This window comes from Asterias amurensis, chromosome 10 (assembly GCF_032118995.1).
Source record: "Asterias amurensis chromosome 10, ASM3211899v1".
In the NCBI taxonomy this organism is placed as follows: domain Eukaryota; kingdom Metazoa; phylum Echinodermata; class Asteroidea; order Forcipulatida; family Asteriidae; genus Asterias; species Asterias amurensis.
In genome coordinates this window covers 18,059,306-18,080,105 of record NC_092657.1, presented here as the reverse complement: position 1 = coordinate 18,080,105, position 20,800 = coordinate 18,059,306, and the positions used below count along the sequence as shown (strand labels likewise).

At 39.0% G+C, this 20,800-nt stretch overlaps 1 protein-coding gene and 1 pseudogene across 1 annotated transcript; both read left to right on the top strand.

Annotated features, from left to right (window-relative positions):
• LOC139942761 (uncharacterized) overlaps window positions 1-20,800 on the top strand; it is a 65,869-nt pseudogene that overhangs the window by 16,914 nt on the left and 28,155 nt on the right.
• LOC139943395 (uncharacterized) lies at window positions 1,101-20,147 on the top strand. Its single transcript, XM_071940206.1, has 5 exons — window positions 1,101-1,119; window positions 13,306-13,413; window positions 15,210-15,359; window positions 19,405-19,602; window positions 20,093-20,147. The coding sequence occupies exons 2-5, from the start codon at window positions 13,310-13,312 to the stop codon at window positions 20,145-20,147; spliced, it is 507 nt and encodes a 168-aa protein (XP_071796307.1). The 5' UTR covers window positions 1,101-1,119; window positions 13,306-13,309.

Sequence of the window (20,800 nt, the reverse complement as noted above, 5' to 3'; positions counted from 1 at the left end):
CATTTTGGTTTTGTGCCAATATTAAAGTCACCTGGAAGCTTTTGTCACTAAAACATGTGTTTTGATGAGTGGAATATCAATAAACGATTAACTAAGGTTTACAAAACTTAGTTTCCATGTTATTTACAAATTTGAAGAAAACAAACCGACCGAGAGGACGCTGTTCGTCACGTCAATCGAGGCGCGATGAATCGCATGCAGTGCCAACACAAGATAGTGACGCTTGGCGCAAGCTAAAAACATGCCCTCAACGTTGAAACAATACCTGCTTTTGTTCACGTTAGGCAAATGCTATTTTAGGTTCGTTACGTCTTTCAGGTACCTTTTTCGACGTCCCCACTAGCTGGAAAACTGTTGGAATGGCGTCATGTTTTAAAACAGATTAAAACAGATTAAAACAGATTCTCGAAGCAGGACGGCTCGAATGTTTGCTGCACAGCGCTGGAAATTACGTCGGACCGGACCACTTTGCAAACTGACCCCATCTTTAGTTGTTTTGCTTCATCCAGCAGCAATACACCTGGGGCGACACTGCCGGAAAAATGCAAGATAACAACTTTTTCGAAACGTACAAACTCACGACCAATACTTGAATGTACCGTTGCACGTACGTGTGTTCGATGTTCGATCGAGGCAAAGTCTGCCTCGATTGACGTCACCTAAATGGTAGGCGGAGTCACCCCACCCAACTTTATTTGTTTGTTTAAACATATAAATCGTTAAAAACAACCACATAATGATACTCTTATGTTTGAAAAGAAAATATATTTCCAGGTGGCTTTAAGGTTCATGCTAAATACCATAAACAGCGGGGGGGGGGGGAAACAAATTTATGAAATTAAATCAGAGTGGGAAGCGGCACTTATGGTAACAGAAAGTAGCCCTTTAACACAGTTTGCTAAAATGTCCGACCACTGGTTCCAAATAAAAAGCGCTCTGACGTCACTTTGTTTTTGACCAATCACGCTGAGAATCCGAAAGGACGGTGATGTCTTTTGGGCGTGGTCTGAGCCAGTACTGTACACACTTTTGCGGCGTGATTGTTATAAAAGGTGTACACGTACCACTAAAATCATCAAATTCAGCATTTATCTCGGAGAGCAAGACAGCTTACACAAGGTAAGTTATTATTATATGCATATGAAACACTGGTTGAATGATTGAACAGTTTAAAGTAGGCCATCATAAATATAGGTTTTCTCGGTCAAATTCGGCAAATGAGCAGCCAATTTCATTTTCAGGCGCTCGAATTAAAGCTATTTTGCCTCACCGGTTTTTACTGCGCTTCAAATTCAGAATTCGGTCATTCAATTTCGTTTTGAGGCATTCAAGTTCCTAGCACACTCATTCTTTTTCATGACACACAATCATCATTCAATTTAGCAAAGCTGGTTCGACTACAGATTTTGCTGATTTAATCATTTTCAATTTCGTAAAGAGGCATCAATTTCGCTCACCGAGAATTCAAACAAGTACGACTAAAGAAATACGAATAAATAGATAAACTGTATAAGGCAAACCGTTTCGTACCATCACATGTTCAAGATGGAATGCTTCCTTCAAAAAGGCGAAGTCGAGCTGAAGAATCGATCTTTCAATAAATGAAAATTTGTTTCCAGTAGACTTTACATTGGGCCCAATAAGGGTTGTTTTATTTTTTTATTTCTTTATTTTTGGGGGAGACCTTCAATGTTTTTCCAGTTGTTGTTTTTTGTAAATATTCACCAACTATCTGTTGGCGTGCCAAACATCTTGGCATTTATGTTCAGGAGTGCCAAAACATTAACCGCATGCCTTTAACATTCGTATAAGGAAACAAAAAGTTAACCAAGCGTTTTTAAGACTGCACAACTATTATAATTGACTGCCTCAAACTGAAATTGAATGACTAAACACACGCCTCAAAAACACTCCTGCTAATTTGAATGCAGCTTCGGTGAGTTGTTAAATTGAATGATTAATTTGTTAAATCGAATGACGTAAAAGTAGATTTGACTAGTTTTAAAATGAAATAGAATGACCCTTTTTTAGTAACATTCGATTTCGTGCGAAAAAGAATAGGCTGGTGGTTAAATTGGCTGCTCATTTTCCGAAATTTACCGACAACACCTATACAAAAGACTTTAAATCAAAGACTCAGGCCGGTGTTTACTGTACCTGCACCCCCAATAAATACGTTAGGGTTTGGGTACTTTTTGTACGACACAAACACAAACATCCACAGAGATTTACATTCAACTTACGCTTTTATAAAACTGAACGTTTCCCTTGTATAGGTGTTCCCGGCCAATTTCAGCAAAAAGTCATGCAATTTCATTGACATGCATTCAAATTCACGAAGTTTCCCGTAATCCTCTCAAACTAGGGTTTCTTTTTAGCTCTTAATGCATTCAATTTCGTTTTCGTGCACACATGATCTGCAATTTTCTCGTTCAGATTCGCTTCAGTGATTCTATTTCATTTTTTAGGTATTCAAGACTACACTTTGACCATAATTAAGTTGAATTTCTACCACCTATTTACAATTGATGCATTCGAACTAAGACTCACCGAAGCAAACGTGATTTTGTTGCTAGTTTGAGTTTTCTTTTTTATTTATGTGCAACGAATTTCAACTTCTTTGCATTCAAATTAAAGATGACTTGTAATGGCTTTGTGACATGAGTAAACTGAAAATTAGAGCTCACTAACACAGATGTTTATCTATAGGTGTTTCCATGTACATTTGTCACATCATGGGGCTGTATTTCCCCTGGCTGACTATACAGTGGACCGCTAAACCGAGACGATGACACACAAAAATGATTCTTAGTGAAACATTGTCTGCATTAACCAAAAATTTACTTAATTTATTAACAACGAAAATATTAATCCCCTACAAAGTCAATGAAACCCTAGTCATACACAATACAAATCAATGAGCTAGTTCCGTTCTTTGTTCCACAAAATTCTTCCTCCACTGAGGTGCACTTTTGTCCTCGCTACACCACAAATCTGTCAATAAAGCAAAGTCACTCTAAGACAATGCAATCTTAATTACCCGCCACCAATTGTCTCTCAATGCATGATTGTTCAATGCAGGCAAATGTTCAATCTCGTAGTTTTCTCCGATTATATGGGGGGGGGTGTGTGTTTACTTGCCCATCTCCTTTGAGTGGCGATACTGCAGTCTTCCGTATAGACGGCTGGAGCTCTTTATAGCTTCTCCTCAGCAGTTTTTACGTCTGCCCCATGAGTTGTTGGCCTTCGAGTTCTCATACATAGGTAGTTACAGCCAACTCAAACCGGTTGATATTTTGCTGGTTGAATTCGTTGGTCTCGTCTTCTCAGCCAAAACCCACTCAGGATTCTTTGGCAAGGGTCCACTCAGGACAGTTCTGACAAATCCACACAGGATTTGATGATAAAGTCCACACAGGACAAGCTCTGAGAAGTTTGTTTTCATCCACTCAGGATATTAAACTTCTGATGAATCCACACAGGATAAAGTCCACCCCGGACAGAGATGTTGCGAGCCTTGTGTCAGAACATTATTCATACGGACTGCTCTCATCCAAATTCAACTCAAGACTGGCTAGAAACTACTGCACAACCCACCAGAACAATACATAACAAAGGGAACCCATTCCCTAGGACAATACAAGTAAATACCAACATTCCTTAAAAGCCCCACCCCAAATACTGCCCTCTCTGACACCCTGAAGCCCTAATTTAAATATAATTGGCGCCCTCTTGGGACCCTCTTGGCCTGCCTCCAAACTTTTGACAGCCTTAAAGGAGCTAAATTAAAGAGGCAACCTCGCACATATAAAACACAGCACAACATATAAGTTAAACATACTCTAAACTAATTAACTGGGCATTGCATAAAATAAACATGGCACTTGTGACACACTATTTACATCATTTTGTTTTCTTAATTGTAATAATTGTTCCCATTGCTTGCCTTACCTTTAAAGTTAAAGCCTATGTCCGATAACATTGAAATGATTTTTTTTATTTTTTATTTGGCTTAAGCCTTAGGGTTCGTTCTCAAATTTACAAATAAGTTAAACTCAATGTTAACCTGTTATTTTTTTCACAGGTTCTTTCTTTGTTTGTTATACATTTGTTATATTTGTGTTATTGTTCTGGGTTATGTTTTGTCTCCATCTTCTTCTTCTTTAACCTTCAATGATCTGACGTGCAAGATACCTTGGCATGTAGGTCTGGCTATGGTTATACCATCTGACGCATTTTTCATGAGTTATCTGTCCAACATAGGCAGCAGCGAATGAGTATAAGTACATAGGCATAACGAAAAATCTTAACTTGAATACAAAAATTTGGAAAATGTTTGCCCAGTAGTGAAAATGAATGGTTGACCAGCTCTAGCTGCCTGGCTTTAATGAAATTGAATGAGTCTTGCGGCCTGATAAAATTGAATGATGTTAGTTGACCAGTGAATGCTAACTAGGAGTTAAAATGACTGGATTTTTGCTGAAGTTGGCCGGGAAAACCTATAATAATTTTTTTGGACCCTCTTAATGTAAATAAGTGAAAAACCACTCTTATAATATCGAAGTCTTATACAGCGCACGTATCTACCAATTAACAAGGTACTCAATGCGCTGAGTATCTATATAGGGTGCGTTCGTTAAGCTTCCCCGGGTCGACCCCGGTGTGTGTCGGTTGTTTTTTTCACAGGACGAACGTGTGCAGAAAATTATCCACGTTCGTCCTGAAAAAAAATAAAATAAATCCGCCACAAACCGGGGTGCGTATTTGTTTTCCTAGGACGAACTTGGGCAATTTACATAAATGGGCGTAGTTAGAAACTGTACATTTTTCCATGCACATGCGTACTTCGACGTAATAACTCACGCATATTAAACATGTACACATACACCCATACACGCACACATGTTACATGTACCATGTAAAACTGCGTATTTTGTACAACTCTACCTTTTGTTTATAAATGCGTCGCGCTTGCTTTCATTGCCAAGTCTTGATTGCCCGATAAAATATGTTTGGATATGGTTGGGAGGGGGTGGGGGGTGTGGGGGGAGGTCAATTATGAAAATAGGCTGACGGTCATAATGAACGGCTGTGGTCCCTAATGTTTTTTGATGAAATTTAATAGTACACTGCATTACTAACGTCACCAGTATGCATCTGACCACATAAAATTATGCAACAAAAATAATGTGTTTTTTTTCTCCCAGAGGTTGGTTATCTAATGCATATTGGAAATCAACTGAAAATACTGGTCTTCGACAATAATTACCAAATGTGCCTAGTTTAAAAATAGACCATGGGTGGTATATCTCCATGGTTAGACCATGGAGGAAGAAATATAGGAGGTAGACTGGTTCATCACAACCTATATACACCATTGTGTGAAGCGATAGTAGAAGAAGTGCAGGTTGTGTTGTCCCCATTTATTTACCGCGACTATTTTCATTTCACATACCACCACCAGTGGCCCAAGGTCCCTTGCGGTCATCACTAACGCTCGTGCGTGCGCGAGAGGGTTTTTCGGACAAAAACACGCCCATTTTATGTTATATGCCCACGTTCGTCCTAGGAAAAAAAAAATACGCACCCGGGGTCGACCAAGGGAAGCCAAACGAAAGCACCCATTATTACAGTTGAGACAAACTTCCTACCCACGGCGCTGCGATATCTGCGATATCCAATTATCCGCTGGCGCACGGTATACCTCGCCCCCTCGAGGACGAGGTTGCGCCGGGCGCCGCCATGTTTTGTTTTAGGTGCCGCAATGCTGTTTTCACTTCAAGTGGTGCCCGCACCCTGCTAAAATGATGCGTCCTGGCCAGGGGTCAATTTCGGGGTACCCGTGGGTTGGGGATATGTGTTGTTTGTGACGTCACAATCAAAGTGCGAGCGTGTAGTAACTTCGGGGTTGGTTATCATGGGGTTGGTTATCCTAGGGTTGTCAGGGGGTCTGCGTTGTTTAAACCCGTCAGGATGTCAGAGTCATAGCGCGAGCGTCCAGTAACCTCGCGGGTACAGTAAAAGCAAAGAACAGTGCACGGGATCACAACCAAAGCACGACGGAGTTGGGGGTTATTATATACTTGATTCAAGTCCCATTCTCGTGTGAGAGGTCCCTCAGTCATTACCTCAACTTATTATGAAACAACCCGTAGCAGATGTAGAAAACCAATGGGAGCGTAGAAGCGCTGCCCCCTGCCGGTAAAAATATTCATTATACTCTGTGACATCACAGTAGCAGACATTGTAATGCACGCGTCTATACGTGGCACGCGCGTGGGGGGGGGGGGGGTAAACTCATTAGCAGGCAAGGGGGTGTCGGTGTCATAAGTAGTTTAATTGCACTTCCCAAAATTCAAATTTTGCAAACAAAACCGACCCCAATGTATGTTACAAGGTATTATTTATATTCAAATGAACAGTAAGGGATTTTTTTTATAATTATTGGTTATTAAAAAATGTATTTCAGTCATCAACTAAGTACTTAACCCACAAGTGACAAGTGAACTAGTCTTCTTTTTGGGTGCGTTTGATTGGTCAAAACGTATCACGTAACAATATTACATTTTCATAAGTGAATACATTTACATACTCGGCGACTGCGACATCGTCAAGTCCCTGTCCCGCATGCGGAACAGGTTTTGGAATGCAGGGCATCACAAAACAGTAGTGTCCTGGGGATGGCACGAGATTGGGACTTGAGTCAAGTCTGGGGTTATAAAAGCACGTGGGACAGGGAGAGTGAAGGGGCACACAGTGGTACGTCTGTGGGAAGGGGCCGGGGAACGGCCAGGACGGGAACAAATTAAAAGGGGGAAATAATACGGAAAAGGGCAAAGGAAAAGGGGACCAATGATGACATGGGTAACTGAAAAAAAAAATCAACAGGGAAAATTATACGAAACAGAGAAAGAACCACTAGCGGAAAACCCGCGCGGAACGGAACAACTTGAGTTTATGGGCCGGTAAACAGTGCATGCAAAGAACAAACACGCACGGAATCACGGGGAGGGGGGCACGAGTTAGACTGATGTGGGACGGTTCAGGAAGGGGAACACAGTGGTATTCCTGTGAAATGGGGGACGGGGGAACGGCCAAACAATGACGGAGAGAATGAGCAGGGCTGGGGTAAGGACATGAAAAAATAACAGGGACTATGACGATATGGGATATGGGAAACTGAACTGGGAAAAATCAAACCGTAAAAACAGGGATAGAGCCACTATAAGTGGGACCCGCGCAAAACTGGAAAACATGAGGTATGGGCAAACACTGACATGCAAAGAACAATGCCAACGCACCGGACCGCGGGGAAGGGAGGCAGGAGGCGCGGGATTATGGAACGGGGAAAGGGAAGGAACACACGATGGAACAGGGAGTGGAGGAAGGGCAAAATAATTTATGGGAAAATAAACGGGCTGGGAATATATATAGGGAAAGGGAAAACAAAGGGACTTGAAAACGGTACAGGACCGGAAAATAATAAACTGCTCGGGAACAATAGGAATCAAACGGTTCGTCGTTACTCAGAGTGTCCCTCCACTTACCCCTCCCCCTTTTCACCACGCTACTTGCAGAATTGAATACGCAATGATGTCTAGCGGTTGTCGCAACGGGGTATAACGGGACAAGTGGCAAGGGAAGCACAATGCAAACACACGGGATTGCGGGGGAACGAAGGCAAACGGAGCGCGGGTTCTATGGCCTGGGACGGGAGAGGGAAGGGGCTCAAGGGGACTGGGGACGGTGGAAGGGGCCGGGATACAATAGGCCTACGGAAAGGGAAAAAAGACTTATGAGTCAGTTCAGGTAAATAATTGACATAGTTGCTCACGGTCAAAAAATGTTTTTTTTTTATACTTTGTTGGTGGAAGGGCCTTGGGGTGCAAGTAAACAAAATTGCATTTTCAATTCTATATATAGCCCGTTGCCATGGTTACGGCTCATTTTGTTTTTTGGCCATTTTAGGCCGATTTTGGGGTCTGAAAAACTGTTTTTTTAGCTCATATTTACAACTCCACCCCACCAAAATGCAACATTATTTCAAAAAACCTTTTATATCACTACAAAGTATCATCCTTGGCCTTCCTTGAGAAAATAAATTATTGCTTTAAATATCACCCTTGTGCTATTTTTGCATCATGCATTACAGTATGTTTTTAGAACTTGCAAAATCGACATTTTTACCCTATTTTTGGACCCCAAAATGTCGACTTGCCAGGGGTCTCAGAAAATTTTCCTTTCGGCTGTGATTAGGGCCAACATGGGTCTTTCCATATCTGGTGTCAAAAACTTGGGCAATTGTATCCTGTTTTGACAGTACTGCCTCAAAACTAGACTTCAAAATCGGCCTAAAATGGCCAAAAAACAAAATGAGCCGTAACCATGGCAACGGGCTATATATAGAATTGAAAATGCAATTTTGTTTACTTGCACCCCAAGGCCCTTCCACCCACAAAGTATAAAAAAAAATATTTATTGACCGTGAGCAACTATGTCAATTATTTACCTGAACTGACTCTTATAAACAATACGGGATATGAAAGTAATAAACTAAACGTGAAAAAAAAAAAAAAAAAAATCCGAAACGGGACTGGGAAAGAACCACTAGCAGGACCTGCGCGGCTGGATGGGAGGTCAACAAATAAGGAGAAACGACAAAAAAAAAAAATAAATAAAATCAGCAAGTGTCCCGTGCACAACGCTACATTTGCGGCATTTTAAACATTATTGATTCAGAAATTCAAAATAGTTAACCAATAAACGAAAAGCCAAACAAATAACAACAACAAGGAATCAGCTGTAATCTTGCGTTTGGTTCATTGTGAAACAGTAACATTGTAGTAACTTAACTTCATAGTAATAATGTTACTCTCAAGTTAAGTTATTACAATAACAATCGACTTTTTTTACGAAATTGATTGAGCGAGATGTTTCAGAAAAAAAACAACAAGTTTGAACACAAATTCAGAAACTCATAAAATATAAAGTCTTCCGTCTGAACTACTAAATGAGTTGAACATAAATAACGGGTCATTCCATGTCAGACCAATGCACGTTTTTACCTTAATAGAAATTGCTTGTAGTTCCTAGTGAGCAATTATGCACACAATTTTTAGCCCGATCCGACTTTCCATGTTGTCAGGGCATAAACTGCTAAAATGTATAGATTTTAAAGTAAAGTAAAGTATTTTTAGTAAACATATGTCATAACATGTTAATTTTCATCACAAAGTAATGAGAATTGCATCATCAAACCAAATCTTTTATGATTTTTTTTTCGTTGAAAGTCGATAACCGTGACCTTTAATAATTATGTTATCGTAACCTTTGACCTATTGTTTTTGTATTAAAAAAAAAGTAACTTCAAAATGTACAACTTCATGAATATTTCTGTACAGTTCGTAGGTTAAAAAATAGTCAATATATAAACTACCATTCTCAAATACCTCAGACAGTTTCGTTATTCCTATTGGTGGAGAGCACGTCACTTGGGTGTGTATAAACCTTTGTTTATGACCAGTAAAAAAGTGTTGAAACATGGGCGTAACACGTGAACTTGCACCTGTGCTCATAAGACAGTTTCTTCATTCATATTGGTCGAGAGCGACAGCTGGAACAGTTGTTCCAAATCACGCGATACGCGCGACGCGCACAGCATTCCCTTATAGGGAGTTGTTAACCCGAGGGCCTTACCATTTCATAGCTGGAGGGGTGTTGTGTTGAAAGAAACCATTGAACAATATTATATTTCTTGCATTATTTTACTTTTTGACCAAAAAGTGTGGATGTTTTTTTGACCGAAAATGTATTTATGAATGGAAATCAACGTGTGTTAAATCGGTTTTCAACTACAGTGGTTTAAACCCGCCGAGGCCTGGTTCTTGTTAAATTACCTTGACTTCGTCTCGGTAAAGTTATCAAGAACCAGGCCTCGTTGGGTTTAAACCACTAGTTGAAAACCTATTCACCACGCATTGATCCCCTTATTTAAAATCCACAAGCAAAACCCATTATTCTGTTTATAATATGACTGAAACTGTTCACGATTGTTTGTATTCATGTTGAGGGCTAATGTGGTCCCACCGAATCATTCTTCACATTATCAGCAGTGACGTACCCGTGTTGTTTTTTCGTTGTAACGAGAGCTCGGCGATTTGTCTTGTTTTTACCACGTGGATATAACCCAAGTATTGAACGTACGTTACACCTGCCTCATTTGTCTTTTGTTTATAACTTAAAGCCATTGACACTTTCGGTAAACAGTGTTGTTCAAAGGCCCACACTTCGTGTATCACAACTTATATAAAAAAATAGCAAACCTGTGAAAATTTAGGCTGAATCGGTCATCGGAGTCGGGAGAAAATAACGGGAAAACCCACCCTTGTTTCCGCTTGTTTCGCCGTGTCATGACACGTGTTTAAAATAAATCTGTAATTCTCACCATTACCTTTTTAGTCAGGTGGCTTAGCGAAATTACCGTTACACGGCGGACAAAAGCACCATTTTTGGCACAGGGCTTCCTAAGGGTCTATTAAATAGATTAGCCGAGGAGCCCTCCATAATTGTTGTTATTTTTATGTAAATCGCAAAATTTCAAAATGGCCGCCAAATATGACAAAATAGCATTTTTATTGAGTCCTGGGGGTCATACAAACCTAAGGGTGGATGCTAAATAAGTGACTTACAGGTAGTTTGACAACATATGAGTACAACATCTTTTTTTTTTTTTGCTTTTTAAACATCGCAGATACTCAACTAGGGGGCGGATCCAAATATTCTGAAGACAGGGGGTTTCTGGCAACAGTTTTTAGTTTCACATAATCATAATGCTCACCATACACATAGTAACCCCCATTTACAGAATATAATATAAATATTTGTTAAAAATAATAATAATAACAACAACTGTTTGTAAAGCGCCAAATTACAAACTATGTAGTTGTAACTATGTTTTGTTTTATTTATCTATTGTTTTCTTCTGGTTTTGTGGTGGAGTTGGAGGTCGATCATCCTCCGATCTGTGTCTCTGTTAAGGTTTCCGAAATACTACTGCTTAGAATTCCTTTGGGTCATGGACATTAGTGGTTGCGCATATCATGTATTTTTGACAAAGTTATCTTTCTCTGTATCCGAGCCCACAAGGTGCACGATTCGGTTACAATTGATTCATCTATGCACATGCGACCTGAAAAATAATCCAAGGAGAATTGCCCATTCATCTGATTGCATTTGAGAGGCTGACAATCTGTGGCTGGGAGATCTCCTCTGTTGGGAGGCCCTGATCATTCTGCTGGAAGTTCTCCAGGATATCTCTCACATTTTCGAGAAGTCATTCTTCTTGAAGTTGCTTCAGCAGGAAGTATCTGTTCCCGAGAGCATCCATAACTAATAAAAACAACAGGTTTTCTTTGAGCCAAAAAGCTCCACCTGAATCTTTCACACTGTTCTTATGCTCATGAGCTTGATTATAGCGATCACATAGAACTAACTGAAAGGACCAAGTGCACACAAAACTTCCCCAACTCATCATTAACAGGGCAAGGAGCTCATCACTGATGCGGACAGCAGGCATCCTCCATGAGTAGTTTACACGGTTCATGACAAAGAACAGCAGTGTAAGTTCCTGCAAGAAAATCAACATACAGAAAGAGGGGAGGATTCTCTCTGTGAGCCCGATGAAGATGAGAATGAGGTTTTTTGTCTAATGGGTCCAAGTATATGAAAGTAGGATTTCTCATCTGTTTCTTTTCTTCAAGCTGTGGCAGACTCTTTATCTTTGGGGCCCTCAATGAGCATGACACCCTAACTCATGGAGATGTGCACAGACAAGAGAGTGATCTTGTCGGCTTGCCTATCGAGTTTCTGTGTGGGATGCCTTCAGATACATGTCAGCCACACAAGATAATGCTTCCTCTTAGAAAAATGTCGTCCGGTCCGGCCAGAAACTTCAAGCAGAGACATCCCCAAGCTTATTCCAGAGTGCCTTGTGTGTTAGCATACCACCTACATGTAGCACATGCTTACTCTCGCAGTGAGAATCTGGTCATTTCTTCTGTACCGACTTTGCCAGGGTGAACACAGGTTGGTCGAAGTAATGTCTGGGATTATTCATTGACTAAGACATTTTACAGTGTCTCTCAACATCCATTGCATGCTTGATTATAGCAGGAGTGGGGACTTCTCAAAGAATAGGAGAGTTTGTTGTTAATGTTAATGCTCTACCGATCTAAGCACCTCTCGACTTAAAACATAACACGTATACAATCTGGCATTACTTTAAAGCCATAACACTTTCGGAACAGAAACAAAAGTTCACAGATTTACAAATACCTTACAGGGCTTACAAAGGGTAATGGTAAAAGACTTCTCTTGAAATATTATTCCATGAAATGCTTTACTTTTTGAGAAAACATTAAAACAATTATCAATTCTCGACTACGAAAATTACGGATTTACAGTAAACAAATGTCATGACACGGCGAAACGTGCGAAAAAAAGGTAGGGTTTTCCCGTTTTTTTCTCTCGACTACGATGACCGATTAAGCCTAATTTTTTACAGGTTTGTTATTTTATATATAAGTTGTGATACATGAAGGGTGGGCCTTTGACAACACTGTTTACCGAAAGTGTCCAATGGCTTTAAAGAAATGGCTGGTATATAATAGGCTTAGTAGCTGTCGGGAAAGAGTGTGCTTTTCCTTTCCTGTGTACACCGATTGTTTTTTATAAGCGTAACAATCCCCTATATATACTTCGAAAAAAATGAGAACTCATTGAAAGTGTCTTTTACACTGGTCTAAAGTAGTTATACAAAAAAGGAAGAAAAAAAGTGATATTCTGTTATGTAGGCCGCCATTTTGAATTTTTGCGATTTACATAAAAAGAAATTACAAATTCTGGAGGGCTCCTCGACTAGTATTGATTAATATACCCTTAGGAAGCCCTGTGGGAAAAAAGTGTGCTTTTGTCCGCCGTGTAATGGTAACCTTTATATTTTACGCTTAGCAACCTGACTATATGTAAACCCTGTAAGTTATTGGCAAATCTCTGAACTTAATTTTTTTTCTCTGTTCCGACGTACGATATCCAACAGTTTGTATGATGCATTTCATTTTGAAGATCAAACTGATTTATTTCCAATAAGAGGTAATTTAATCCATACTTTACAAACTGTTTCTGTGTGTGGGTTTGGTCCTTAGCAAGTGGAAGGTTTCTGTTGGTGTCAGTACAACTTAAACTTATATGAAAATAAGAGATTCATTGTATTTTCAATTCTTTGTTTTTATTCCTTTAACAATATAGTAAAATGGCCGAGCTTTCTTACTCAGTGCTCGTCGTATGCATGCTTGGTTTGGTGCAGATCATTGCAAGTACTGATCAAGAAACATGTGACAAGGAGCTTCCCGAGTCGTAAGTTTTTCAATATTTTCTCAAGCAGTAGACCGATTGCGCTGTCAATACTAACATGTGATCATGTGATTGGTATATAAAAACACAGCTACACCAGTACAGACATAATATATGAGCAGGCGCGTAATGATGGACCATAATTGGTTGTATTTCCATAATAAAACACATTTTACTAAAAACGAAGCCCTTTCAATAAAGGTAAAAATGTTGTGACATTGATTTAAATCAGATGTTGTGTTTGATAAATCCAGAATTCTACTACTTAAGAGGTGTCTTTTGAGAGTATGGTTAGATTATACGTAACTAAATTGCCGAGGTTTGAGCGAGCTCATGCGCCGTGGTTAGTGCGGTATGCACGGCGTGAAGTCGGGCTATGCCGAAAGAGACCTCAAAGTTGTCCGACTCTTGCTGACAGCTACCCCTTCTTATTAAATAAGTTAAGGTTGACAATAAAAGAATGCGCAGCTTTTCAAGGAGATTTGTTTTTGCTTTATATCGGCAGTAAAATCATTACAACAAAACCACACTTTCCGTGCACAAACACAATTATGACTTCGTGTGAGCATTCTTGTAGAATTTCCTCGGTTTCTTTTTTTCAGCAACCGCTTAAGTCCCAAGGTACAAACTCAAGACTATTCTTCAGTGATTTCGAGAATAAAAGCCTCTATTAAAACAAACAAACAAACGCAACAATAATCATAAGTCTTTTTAATGCACGTTGATATGCAGATGCCGTGTTTGTTGATGTGTAATACCCATCTCAGGTCACGTGACGTTCGCAGCACAATCGGTCTAAAAGACCTGCTTGAACGAAAATGTCAAGTCGTGAACTTTGCTGAATTCCACTTAAAATGTTTTCGATGAATAAGGAAATCGAGTCATATGATTATAAATAGGTTTCAATTGTGTAAAAAAAAACAATCATTTTGTATGCCCTTATCCAGAGCTTTTCTGCGAGATTTGCGAAAAGCCCCGTTACGTAATCACTCTCAAAACGTCATAAGTAGATAAAGCCGCTTTGTTGCAGCGTGGATGTATAACAAAGCAAACTCCCACAAATGACGTCAGCGGCATTGTCCTTTGACGCCTGCTCTCAACGGCAGAAGTGTTTTTAGTTTAAAAAAACCTTTAGGTAGGGGCCTAATTTTTTAATCGATGATACAAAAAGTTCAGAAGTGTACACATATCAAAATTACATTAAAATTGTGAACAAGTGCATTATAAACAGGTAAAAATACCATTTCTGTTGAAAACATTTCGCTCAGGTAGCTGTTTCTGGACACTATCAGTAATTGTCAAAGACCAGGCTTCTCACTTGATTTAACACATTATATGCAGACAAACGAACCTGTACAAATTTAAGCTCAATTGGTCGTCGAACGTGCGAGATGATAATGAACAAACAAAAACACCCTTGTCACTCGAAGTTGTGTTCTCTCAGACGCTTGATTTTGAGACATCAAAATCTAATTTCTGAGGTCTCGAAATAAAATAATACTCGTGACCAAGTAAGGTTCTATGCTAATGATTATTTTGAGTGTAATTATCAATGGCGTCGACTGCCTTTAAAGGGCCTTTTGAGCTTTGTTAGGCATTTTGTTACTCCGGCTCTAAAAACAAAATTCCCTCATTTGACCATCCATTGATTTGTAATGACATAGCTAGCAGGGTTTAATAATGCAACAGACTAGGTTGGATTGTTTTTCTCATCCTCTGGTTATCTCGAATATCAGGAACAACTAGATCCAAACATTATAATCTGTTCCTTGATGTGTTATATTTTACCTTCTCCACAGTTGTTGTGCTGGAAAGGAAGTTCCTACAGCATCCCCACCTGAGTGGCCATCGAGCCAGAGTCCAGCAGGTGGATCTGAAGCAAACATTAATGCTACGCTCTGTGTCCTCTACAGACAAGTCAATTGTTTGGTGTGTAACCACCCGTATCAGTAAGTTTTGATATCCGTCTTTGACTGACGCACGTGATACGCAATAGTTATCAAAAGTAAAAATTCATTTTCTTTTTGTAAAACTTATAGGCCTACGTGAGCATGTTTTGAGTTATTAATAACACAATGCAATTTATTTGTCATAACTGATACGTGTGTATGACGTGTAATATATTTTATGTTTAAATACCGATCTTTACTGTTATCATTACTAATTCGGCCTTTCCTTGGCTTCATTGAATTATGAACATTGCACAAATTAATATACAAATATTGTTCACTCCAATGTTGGTCCAAATATGCACGATTTGTGCCCCAAATCACATAACAGCAACGTTAACAAATATTTACTCAGACATTGACGTACAAAAAAAATCATATACACTAGCGCTGGCTATGGGCTGGGTCATGAGTCTGGGCTGAATAATAATGTGTGAAAACTTGATGAGTAAATGTGTTGGGAACGCAAGTTGAGTACCTTCTTACGCAATGTTGGGCTACGTGGCGATTTGGCTAGTACCCTCGAGAGTTGTGTCAGAAATGTTACGCATAGTTGGGTAACTGTTTAACACAGAAATTTAGTAAATTGCGACGCAACCCCTACTGCGTAAACCCTCCAAACGACTACATGTGATCACGTGACCAATAGTGGGTATAGAAAAACACAGCTACACACTGTCATGGTCAAATAAAGTGATCAACAAGGGAGTGCAGTTTTGGTCAAAATTATTCGTCAGAAATGATTTGATCAAGTATTGGTTTTGTCGTTCTATCTTACTGAATAAAATTCCCATCCAACATTTGCAGTGAAATATGTGTTCCACAGAATTAAAAAGCAAATGCACCACTTTATAACTTGAGCAACTATACACCATCGTGGAATCGCTCAGGAATCAAACCAGATCGCTCAGTGTTTGAGTGTATAAAACATCCCCTTTCGATACGATATTTGTTTATAAATTCATGCAACTCGAGAACATAGGGCCTTTTTGGATTGAAGAACTGCTTAAAACGCCCAAAAGTGTAATTAATACTTATGGAGGTCAACTTAGTTTTCCCGGGGTTTGCTCACTAAATTGAACAGCACCGCCGTTCCATTCATCTTACACAACTGGATCGCATGTCTAAATAAACTAAATAAAATGCTTTTTGCAGTGATGTAATAATATTTTTGATTGGTCTTGAGGAATATAGGGCCTTTTTCGATCCAATTGTTGAACTCCTTTCATATCTGAAGACGTGACCCGTAATGGGTATGTAGTAGTTAGTAAAGTCTGGCTCCATTGGTTTCCCGTATGCAGGCAACGAACACACTTGTTGTACTGGGCACTAGCCCAATACACTCATGCTTCCGTCCACGTGAAAGACGAAGCGAGTGACTCTGTTTTTTTTCGTCGGCGAAATCGCGAAATATACTGCTTCAATCTCAGATTTGTGTACAAGTAAAGTGATTTTATAAAAGTATTTATGTTCCGCTTCCTCTTTTAATAACTGCCATAAGTTAAATCTGTCTAAATATCCAGCAATTAAGTGTAAGAATTGACATCCTCGCGATGGATCACCTCATTATTTTTGAGAGGGGTAAACTGTGTGTGATGATGTATGTTTGCATTATCGACTGTATGATCCCGATTCCAATGAAGAGATCTAGATCTGGAGATGGATTGGAAGAACGGTTAAAAGGTTTTTTCGGTAATATATAGCAAATGTTCTTGAAGATGTTTTCAAAGTGTTGAAATCTCTGTTTTTTTTTTTTCTATAAAATACTTTTGGGAGAACAAAGTCAGTATCGGGTTCACAAAATTAGCACGAAAAGGGAGGGCTAGATTGGTTTATCCTTTGTTGCTCAATGTCACAACCAACGCATCGGGGTTGTTGTTGCAACCGAGGAAGAACCAAACACTGCAGAAATAAATTTGCACTCAAGCCAATCAAGATTATATTTACAAAATATTACAAATTTATTTACAACACAATTCTGCTCTCTGAGTTCCTTTCTGTGGCCACCGCTTAAACAACGAAATTCACGCCTCAAACTACAATAAATCCAACCCTCAAAATTCACTACTTCCAATCCACGAAGTCAGTCACCTCAACTCTTAGCTTTTGGAGTTACAGACTCCGAGTAATCTTAACTAGTTTCTCAGCTTCTTTCTTCTCGCTAAATTCAACAATATTATATATCAAGTACTTTGCAAATTCTCAATGCTTCAACAATCTATCTCCAGTACTTTGCAAATTCTCCATAATTCGACAACATATCACAGTACTTTGAAACTTTTCAATAATTCGACCCCAATATGTCACAGTACTTGGTAACGTCTCAATAATCCAACAAGTGTTCAACAACTGTCTATTCTAAGGGTTAACCTCACTCCTTAGGCTCGTCAACTCTCTCGTTGAATCTACACTATCATAGTTCATCAATGTTCGTACAAGTGTTCATTGGATGTTCATATTGGCATTATTTTCCAGTTCCAGATTATCCGGTTCAATTGATGCAAAGGTTTCGCCTCTCCGGCTTTCTCATTCACCACCATAGCTCAGTGTATGTTGGCCGACATTCACATGTGCTTTCTCATGTTACAGAAGCGTCAAATCCTCCACTCTCGGAAATTACTAGCCGGGTGGATAAGGGATATCTATAATAACTAAAAATGAACCAAAACTGTACAAGAACAAGGTCGCTAACATTATGGGATGGTATCGGCACGCTTTCCAATAAAACAATGACAAATTATCAAACTTGCAATTCTCCGCTTTTGGACCAACAATTCCTTTAAACAAAAATGATTTTACGACACAGTAGCTGTAGCCGCTGCACAGTAGCCAGTAGCGCTTGCCCCAGTAGTTGCACAGTAGCAGCTCGCGTTAGCACTATTTACAACAGCAAATCATGGCCCTATATTTTAGTGTACCACAAAATATACAAAACAACTATTTGCAACTGCTTCCATTAGTCAATCTGTGACACTCAAATCGTTATCGTTATCGTTATCGTTATCGTTATCGTTATCGTTATCGTTATCGTTATCGTTACCGTTATCGTTATCGTTATAGTTATCGTTATCGTTATCGTTATCGTTATCATTATCGTTATCGTTATCGTTATCGTTATCGTTATCGTTATCGTTATCGTTATCGCTATCGTTATCGTTATCGTTATCGTTATCGTTATCGTTATCGTTATCGTTATTGTTATTGTTATTGTTATTGTTCAGTCTACTACAACAAGCATGACAATTATAACACTCTTTATTGTTTTCAGTTTGGAAATAATTATCAGGCTACATGCACTGTATTCATGGCTGTATGCGAGAACATTATCCGCTCTAGTTTTATTTACCCCCTTTATCTGGAATGGCTGTGACCGCACTGCATATTCTCGAATATGTGTGTTTGTGCACACAAGTGTTGTGTGAAAGAGCAGGGGCTTATTTTCTGTCCGAAATGGGATAGATTATTAACATTAAAAATGGTTTCAGACACGTGATGATTTTTTTATCGTTATGTTTCTGAAGAAAAACAAATCCGTCACAGCTGTACTTGAAGCAAAAAATGTATTAGTTATGGCTGCATGAATGTGTCAACAGGAACTGAAAAGAAAAATAGAACGAACATTCATTTTTGTTTGTCGAAACAAAACAATTTACGATAGGTTGGATTGGTGGAATTTCTCCCGATTGTTTCTCTAGGCCGAGCCCGGTCATCTGTACCGAGCATAAACATGATGAAATCTTCCACGGAACAAATAATCTTCTCTGTAAATCACGAACAAGTAAGAGGTCAAGCTGTCATGTTGGCGTCTTGTAACACTTCAAGCAATTGCTCAAAAACGCAATCAAAAAGTTGTTGTATGAATTCGGCCCAATGATCTTGCCCGTATCGTAAAAATTTGATATATATAATTCACGATTTGTAACCCAAGTCGCAAACCTTGACAAAATATTGGTTTGCTAAAAATGATTTTCACAAGCTTACCATGGCATGAAAAGCTTATGACAGCAATACCTTTTATAATCCTTTTTTTTTTTTTTTTTTGAAGGCCTAAGGCATCGAAATGTTGTATCACCGCTACCGACGAGACGAATGACACGATGATCGGTGGGCCCTTACCCTTCAACGAGTACCTCATTGGGAAATACAGAACCCTTGATAGAGGCACAAAAGGCTTTTACCTCTATCCCAAGCACGAGGAACAATCTAGCTATTACGACGACAGAACACCAACGGCAAACGGAAGGTATCAATTATTGATGTGCAACATAACTGATTTCTTATACGTATAAATAGTGCGGCCGTCGATTTCACCAACCCCTTCTTAACTTAGGATTAAACTTTTGGACTTCAGTATCCATAAACGTTAGGACGCATTGAACATACCATAAGTTAGAACAAGTTACTTGTCCTAACTCAAAACAGAATTAATCCCTAGCGTTTCGTGAAATCGGTTGGTCCTCTAAAACGCAACGCAACATTTTAAAAGTGTTTACAATAATTGAATGAAATGTTTCGCTCAGTGAATCAGAGTTCGAGTTAGACTTTTTGAAATTCAATCAGTCTTTGAAACTAAACCAATTCAAAATTAAAAATAAGAAGTAGTTTTATATCAAGTTATAAACCAAAACGGAAACTTACTGGGTAAATGTTAACTAGTTTTGTATTCCAACCCAAAATGTATTGAGATGTAGGCATAATAATGGGGCTGGTTTTAAAATACATTTGTTCACTAGATCGTTCATTATAAAGTCCCTAAATCAGGAGACTTTCCCGTCAGGTATTGATTAAGAACATGTTTATTACGCTCCTTTATCACAACATTTATATTCAATATTTCGGACAAAGATTAATAATTGGTCAATATACTTATCCCTCTTGGTGATTATGAAAATTGACAAACTCAATGGTGGTAACTAGACATTAGGTGTTTGTGAACAAACACAAAGCTGTTTCGTGTTCTTTTGCTTGGATTAAGTGCTACAATGAATGGTGGTAACTAGACATTAGGTGTTTGTGAACAAACACAAAGCTGTTTCGTGTTCTTTTGCTTGGATTAAGTGCTACAATGATCCAGGAGTCTGTAACTGAAAACAAGTTTGAAAATTGGTTGTGTAATTCTTGAGATATGGTCCCACTTCCGGTTGACCCGGAAGAAGAGGTCAACTTGGGGTCACGGCTTTTCAAAGTTTATTTTAAATGCCTAGGAAGTCTATAAAAGTAACAAGATTGAAAATCGGTTGTGTAGTTCTTAAGATATGGTCCCACTTCCGGTTGAGCTGGAAATAGAACGAAGCGCCCCCTTCGACGAATAATGGCCAGGCCGCACAGTGCGCCCTCTTCGTTCTATATATTTTTGTTTCGTTCTATATATTTCTGATTCGATCTATATATTTATGTTTCGTCCCATATATTTCTGTTTTGTTCTATATTACTTTTATATT

Bases quoted from the DNA above. Each gene is read 5' to 3' on its own strand.
- LOC139943395 (XM_071940206.1), top strand. From the start codon at position 13,310: ATGGCCGAGCTTTCTTACTCAGTGCTCGTCGTATGCATGCTTGGTTTG. The intron at 13,414-15,209 runs GTAAGTTTTTCA...CCTTCTCCACAG, and splicing joins GACAAGGAGCTTCCCGAGTC to TTGTTGTGCTGGAAAGGAAG. The intron at 19,603-20,092 runs GTATCAATTATT...TTTGTTCACTAG, and splicing joins ACACCAACGGCAAACGGAAG to ATCGTTCATTATAAAGTCCC.